Source organism: Poecilia formosa, unplaced genomic scaffold (assembly GCF_000485575.1).
Source record: "Poecilia formosa unplaced genomic scaffold, Poecilia_formosa-5.1.2 Scaffold430, whole genome shotgun sequence".
Lineage (NCBI taxonomy): Eukaryota > Metazoa > Chordata > Actinopteri > Cyprinodontiformes > Poeciliidae > Poecilia > Poecilia formosa.
Window position 1 is genome coordinate 272,531 of NW_006800369.1, and position 7,762 is coordinate 280,292.

The 7,762-nt window shown below is 41.3% G+C and overlaps 1 protein-coding gene across 1 annotated transcript; it reads left to right on the forward strand.

The window, feature by feature from the left end:
- The first annotated feature begins 1,645 nt into the window (after positions 1–1,645).
- Positions 1,646–4,858, forward strand: calm2a (calmodulin 2a (phosphorylase kinase, delta)). The gene is made up of 6 exons (XM_007577169.2): positions 1,646–1,766; positions 3,069–3,099; positions 3,942–4,085; positions 4,173–4,279; positions 4,609–4,744; positions 4,830–4,858. The coding sequence occupies exons 1-6, from the start codon at positions 1,764–1,766 to the stop codon at positions 4,856–4,858; spliced, it is 450 nt and encodes a 149-aa protein (XP_007577231.1). The 5' UTR covers positions 1,646–1,763.
- The last annotated feature ends 2,904 nt before the right edge of the window (positions 4,859–7,762 follow it).

Consider the following 7,762-nt stretch of genomic DNA (forward strand, 5'->3'; position numbering starts at 1 on the left):
TTCAAAGTGCCTTACGTCATAAAAACACTAAAATAAAGTCATAAAAACAGCATGCAGTCACCAGTTGAGAAACCAGTAACAAACATTACATTTTGTCAAGTGCCAAATTATCAATACACATCAAATATGTTGGCCAATATTCCAGTGATTATTGGTCTACAGCAACTCTAAACAGGTGGGGTTTTAGCCTTGATTTAAAGAAACTCAAGTTTGTTCCAGATTTGTAGTGCATAGAAGCTTGACATGAAGAAGGAACATTTTTATCTAAAGACAAACAGCAGGACAACTTGGATTTGACTAGACCATAAAAACACCAACGTACTTTGGTGAAATAATGGTGGTGGAGGGGTTGTGATCTGGGGTTGTTTTACAGTCATTACCTTGACCACAAACCACCCAATGTGGGTTTTCTAAGGCTAAATGGCTTAAAAAAAGAATCAAAGTGTAATAGCCTAGTCAAAGTCCTGACCTGATTGAAATGGTCAACGTTGGACCAAAATTCCTCCTCTACAATGTGATTGGAAGAAATATGTGGATTAAGTGTTGTATATTATGAAACTTTGCCTGTATTTTAGTGTTTCTGGGGTATTTTCAGGGATCTAAAGGTGAATTCACACACCTCCAGGTACAGTCATTTGCACATGCAACAGCTTATCTGGTCCTTGTGACAGATTTAGGCTTTTGTGCCGCCACCTCAGGAATTACATAATTTATATACTGACATAAATCCCTGCAGCACCAAAACAAATTTAAAAGAAAAACAGGACTCTAATTTGCTCCAGATTTTGACAGAACCACTTTGGATGGAAAGTCAGTTTTCATATCTGTGTATAAACTATGAGCTTTCCACATGTTCTGCACCTTGTATTTGATTTAAAATAACTTTATGTCCTTCTGCATCCTTCTGGATATCAGATCCCATCCACATGGAGCAGCACAATTAGGCCCAGAAATCTGCTGCAACCCCTGTTAAAGTTGCAGTTACTCATAAAAAATAATGCACAACACAAGCAATCAAAAACTGGAAACCCTTCAGCTCTGACACTGCACAAGTTTTGAAGTGATTAAAAAAGTTTTTTTCTGAACTCTGTCAGTAACTTTACAAAAACAAAAACATGAACACAATACAAATATAGCAAATACATTTAGAAAGCTGTAATAGATGACAATTAAAAGTGGAAAAAGAAAGCTACTGGTGGCTAAAAACAGGAAAATCTTCCTGAGGCTGGAAAACTATGCAACAAGCTTGTCTGGTGCGCCTCTATGGCACTGACTGGATGTCTGTGGACAAGATGCAGCGGCAGCGCAGACCATGGGAGTGACGCATTGCAGGTACAAACGGACCAATCAGAGAGCGCGATTTCTTTCCGCGACGTTTTGTGCCTAACCACTTAATAGCAGAAAGTATTCATGCGCTGATATTTAGTGCACCGCCGAAACGCGCGGTGACGTCGGGTATCTACATAAACGCTTCTCCAGAAACAGTACTTTTATAATTAAGGTGTATTTTCATTTACCTTTGTATAAAACGCTGTTGTAAAATGCGATTTTCTAATAATGGAGCAACTGGAGATAGAGGAAGTTGGCGGAGTGATACCGAAGAGAAGGAGGGGTTTAGGACAGCCGTTAAAGGCGAGTCCAGTAGTCTTCGTCTCAGTGTGCTCGCAGGGCTGCTCGGTTCTAGTGACAGCGGGTTGCGGAGATTCTTTTAGGGTTTTTTTAAGCGGAGTTTGTGGTGAAGTCGCTGCTGCACCTACGCTGAGATGGTAAGAACAATTACTTTATGCATTTAATTTTGGTTGTAGCACTTAATGTAACGTTTACAGAGCGTTATTAAGCTGAAACATAGCGTTATTACTGTATTTATTTTTATTTTAACGCATCTTCCTTATAACAGGCGTGCAGTGCTGTCAAACAATTAGTTGAATGTAACTAGTTTTATAAGCCGATCCGTTGGTTAAAACGCAAGATTGCAATGTTTGAGCATCATGGGCGTTGTTTGCTTCTCAATGCTGCTTAAGTCTAAACTGTATCTCTGAAACGCTCATATTGTTCGATTTAATGACTAAGAAAAAAAATCATCCGCACTTCTGCTTATATTCTGTCTCCTTTTACATGTATTGAGTATTTTATTTCGTCGTTTGAGTTAGATCTGTGGCTGAGCCGGCACATAACGGTTGCTAACCAGTTGTAGCTCTTCCGAGCTAGCATTTACCGCCAAATAATTACCCGTTTATTGTCTGGCGTGAATGAATGGTCGAAACGCCTCCAACATCTGGGGTAATGTGCCGAGCAACGTTTCCCATTAGAGCCGCTTCCTGTTATATAATTATCGAAAAGAATGAAGGGGGGAACTGCTTCCCTTTTGAGCAGTTTTTTTTTGTTACAGCAGCCTGCGCAGCAAGCTACACCCACCATCTTTAGAGCTTTATGGGATGTTATTAGCATCACTATGATTTTATAATGTTGAATTGCAGTTTAACTCTGGATGGTTTTGACCTTATTCAGCTCTTAAATTAAGAAGTAATGGCTAGATTTAATCAGCCCTAGTTAAAATCTAAATTGATTAGTGATCAATGTTGAGGAAGAGCTAATTAATGTCCTATAAATGCATTGAAACAGTCTCTTTTTTCATCTTGACTACACTTTTTATTATTTTGTCTGGTTGTGATTTTTACCTGTGTAAGTAATGCATAATTCAGATATTGGTCCAACCTAGTGCTGTCCAACTACTCCAAAAGCGTTTTAAATGCATTTTTAACATATTAAAAGTTTTAAGCTACTGCAAATGGGAGAAAAACCCGCCTCCTTTTCAAAAACGACAGGAATCTTGCATTTAAACTACATATTTAGACATGCTAGCTATTGGATAATATAATTTGGGTCATCTTGTGTGGCATTTAAAGTGATATTGTTAGTTTTGTTTCTAAATGCATAATAAAAGCTTCACTAATCTAAGTAGTTTAGATTTTCTCTGAAGTTGCAGATCCTGGAAACTAAAAAAGCCTTTTGTGTTTCTGGTTCAGCCAGTTGAGATTGTGTTAATGGTTTCATTTCTGTTTTTCTAGGCTGACCAACTTACAGAAGAGCAAATTGCTGGTAAGACATGGCCTCATTGATCTCCTTCCTTCCTCATAACCGGCTACAGCGGCCTCCGTTAAGGACTTGTTGTCTCGTGCGGTGGATTTACACTTTTGCCTTTTAAGGCATTCCACAAGGCAGCGTGCCGGTCATAAAACTGGAATGAAAGAAACTGCTGTTACTTTGTGTTAGTGGATTGCTCAAGGACTCCCTTGCTGAGAACTTTGCATTTTCATGGCCGCTGCGTTGTATATGATGTAATCTGGAGGAGCTGTGAGGTGTTGTCACTCAGCTTTACATGCTGAGTACTTTACCCTGGGTGTGCTGGCCTTTATGAACGCAGCATTTAGGGTTTATTGTATGTGTGATATGCTGACCTGGGACTTGGATGTTGTAAATTATGAGTGGGACATCTTCCTGCTAACTGCTTGCATTTATTCATTGAGTCATGGTTATAATGTTAGTGATCTGCATTCTCTGTTGGATGGATTGCATAAAATTTTGCAGTGTTAGTTGTTGTATCAAGCAGCAATCCTTTGAAGTTCTTTGTTATCAGTAAACATAATTTTATTGTTGTGCTTATAGTTTATGACTCCAGCCTTTTATTTCCCGTTGGCCTCATCTTTACGTGTGTCGTTGTTTCTGGTCCCTCATGTCTCGGTACCGTCAGTGACATCCTGACAGTACCCTGATGCTGGGTCTCGTGATTGCTGTTTTAACCAGAAACTCCTCCAGTTGGAAGTGTAAACATCACCGCCCAGACGGTCCGCTCACGACTTGACCCCATAGCGTTCACAATCACTGCTGCTGTAAGGCTGAAAGGATTCCTTCACCCAAGGTGTTTCCTTTCCTGTCACCAGAGTTCAAGGAGGCCTTCTCGCTCTTCGACAAGGATGGAGATGGCACCATCACCACTAAAGAGCTGGGCACCGTCATGCGCTCTCTGGGCCAGAACCCCACGGAGGCCGAGCTGCAGGACATGATAAATGAAGTCGATGCAGACGGTGAGAATCGCTGTTTTTCTTAAAAACAAAGTTTCCAACTGTTAACAGCTGTTCCCGTAACGCTCCTGTTTTCTGTCTGCGGATCAGGAAACGGAACGATAGACTTCCCAGAATTCCTCACCATGATGGCCAGGAAGATGAAGGACACAGACAGCGAGGAGGAGATCCGAGAAGCATTCCGTGTCTTTGATAAGGTTTGTGTTTGGAGTCCATTTTCATGTAATCTAATGCAAGTTTACCCTAATTTCACACTGTAACTGGAAGACATTTTAAATATGCAAAATAAAACAAACAACAAAATTAGTTCTGAAGTCTCTAAACAAAATTATCCTTAAAAAAAGAAAAAAAAAGCTTGTTGAGACCAGACTGAAGTCTTTTATCATCCAGTTCCTGGCATAAAGGGAAGCGATAAATCATGAAAATGGAAATTATTTTTGTTTTGATTAATTGTGACAGGCCTAGTTGATTAAAAAAAACAAACAAACAAAAAAAAAACTAAGTTTCTGCCTGACCTGATTTCCAGGATGGAAACGGCTACATCAGTGCTGCTGAGCTGCGCCACGTGATGACAAACCTGGGAGAGAAGCTAACCGATGAGGAAGTGGACGAGATGATCAGAGAAGCAGACATCGATGGAGACGGTCAGGTCAACTATGAAGGTTGGTAGTTAGAATCTCAATCAACCTTTTAGTGTCTTCCAGTGAAACAGGATGACGAGCTACAACTCTCCTCTTCCTCCCGCAGAGTTCGTACAAATGATGACGGCGAAGTGAAGGCCTTGTACAGATTTCTATATAAATTTGCCTTTTTTTCTTTGTGTAATTTATCTGTAAAATCTTAATAGCCCCATTCGTCCCTGCCCCCTACTGCTGTCCAAAGGAACTGCATGTAAACTGCATAGGCTCTTGTCCCCATGTCCCTTTCTTTTGCTGTCATGGTGTTTTGGAGTGACGGAATGGCGCCCCCTGGAGGCCTCTGGGAGCCGGAGAACTTAGGATCTTCTGTCAAGTGAGCTCGGGGTCCCTCCATACCTGGCAACGTTGGAAACCTGTCACCTGGTTGTCGCTTGGCAACACTGTTGGCATGGAAGCAATGTAGAGGAGTCTAAACTCTGCATGGACTATGGACAAAGTATATAAGGAAATCTCTCAGCATTGCACTACTGCAAAAAAATGACACGGGTGTATCTCCTTGGTACTCGTACAAACTCTTTTGTATCTGCTGTTCTATATTGGAAAATGACTAATCTTAACATGCTTTTTAATGTTTTACTCACTACTTTTACTTTCCTTTCTTTTTCTTTATTTTTCTTTATGCATGGCCGCTGGTCATGCCTCAAATAATCCATTCCAAGTTGTATATTTTTGTTTTCCAATAAAATTTACAATCTACCCATATTTGAAACCTGTCTTGTTTTTGCGGTTTTAAAATGAAACATTGAGTTTGTTTACCCTGTAATTGCTGTTTTTGTATGAGGACAGAACACTCCAATTTATAAGATTTTATTTTTTTCTTTTATAAAATGTTTAAACCCTCCCCTGTTATTCTAAAAAGCACTTAGGAGCATCAGCCAATGCCTCTTAATGTATTGAGCTCAAATTGGATTTGTTTAGAAATTTCTGGACCTAATATATGCTTGGTGCAAACTGGCGCGGTCATCAGTCCGCCAGCCGAGTCCCTGCTCCTCCTGGTACTGTCAAAGATGGCTGCCTTATGTTTATCTTGACCTTTGCCCCAGTTTGAGGTGCAGGTGAGAAGTGCACATCAGAAAACAATGTAAATAGAGCTGTTCCTGTTGGCTTTCTTTTTTTCTGAGTTTGTTACAGTAGCTTGCAGAGATACTGAAGTTGTTTGATGAAATAAAGCTCTATTGTAGACCTCTCTTCTGTCTGTTTTTTTATTTCAGCTTTATTTTCAGCTTTATGTATCTAAAATGTCTTAAATGTAACTTGTGTGTACATAGATTTTTTTTTTTTTTTACATATTTGAAACTCACCATGTCTTCGGTTTGGTATGAAAAATCCAAGCTGTCTTCTCCTGGTGCTATCGAGAAGCAACCAATCAGAACCAGGAGGCAGGGCTGTCATGCATTGTTACAGCTAGCGTAGCCTGTTGTGAGTGCTAAAGCCAGTTAGCACAGCCACCAATGTCGGTGGATAAACGGTTTTCCTGTAACAGTAAGTTGTTTTTCTGCCATTAGCACAATTAGGAGGGTGTACATGAATTTGACAACGCCAAGACCCGCCGCCTGGAGCTGATTGGTTGATTTTGGTCGGGAGCAGTACATGTATTCAGATGACAATAGTAGCTCAGAGCATAAAGATCAATCATTTCACAGATTAAGTTCTGAGGCTTTGAATGCTTGCCTCTCAGAATATCAGTCAGGATCCAAACGGTAAAATTAGCATTTCAAAATGATTTCCAGTTTTGCAAAGATACCAGCAGGCTTGTTTTTTCCACTCAGCTTTGGACTAGGGTACTTGGTGACTACAGGTATGAAGAAGATCTTTGATTATTACCTCCCTGGAAATGATTTGGAGAGCAGTAACTCAGGCTGAGAGCAGCTTCTTGGAAAACAATATTTACTCTTCCCAAGGAAGAAACTGTCCCAGACGGAAGAGGAGAAAGTTTTATCTGAAGTTAAAACGATTGCTTTGACTTCTGAGATGACTGCGCTCTCATCTATGGAAGAGAGCACAGTCTTTGAGAAAAGCGGAAATATTGTTCCAAGAGAAACTGACCTGGTGGGGAAAGTTTTTGCAGAGGAGGAGAAAGTTTTCTTAGAAATTAAAGTGATTGCTTTGACTCCAGAGAAGCCTCAGGTCTCATCTTACAGTGAGACCACAGTTTTTGGGAACAGTGGAAAAAATGTTCTCAAAGAAAAATCTTTCCCAGATGGGAAAGTTTCCTCTGAAGTCCCAAATATTACTTTGATGAACAAAAAATCGCAAAACTGTAACTAGGAAGAGAGCACAGTCTTTGAGAACAATTTTCCCTCTCAACCCAAAGTAAAAACTTTCCTGGAAGGGAAAGTTTGTTCAGAGGAGGAGAAAACTTCCCCAGAGTTATTTTTGAGCAAGGTATCAGCAGTTGGTGACATAACAGCCTTTGCTGTTATGTCACCATAACGCCATTGATGGTATTGCCATTGACAACACCATCAATGGCAGGTGTTGGCTAAAACAACATCGCTAAACTGTTTGTTGCCAGCAAATATGATGGTTTCTCCTGCCAAAGCTGTTCGTCCTGCCTCTGCAACTTGTCCTGTCCCTCCTGCCAAAGCTGTTCGTCCTGCCACTGCCACTTATTCTGCCCCTCTTGCCACTGCTGCTTGACCTTCCACTGCCGCTCATCCTGCCACTCCAGCCACTTCTGCTCGTCCTACCCCTCTGGCCACTGATGCTTGTCCTGCCACTGCCACTTGTTCTGACCCTCCTGTCACTGCTGCTTGACCTTCCACTGCCACTCGTCCTGCCTCTCCCGCCACTTCTGTTTGTCCTACCCCTCTGGCCACTGCCACTTGTCCTGCCACTGCCACTTGTTCTGACCCTCCTGTCACTGCTGCTTGACCTTCCACTGCCACTCGTCCTGCCTCTCCCGCCACTTCTGTTTGTCCTACCCCTCTGGCCACTGCCACTTGTCCTGCCACTGCCACTTGTTCTGACCCTCCTGTCACT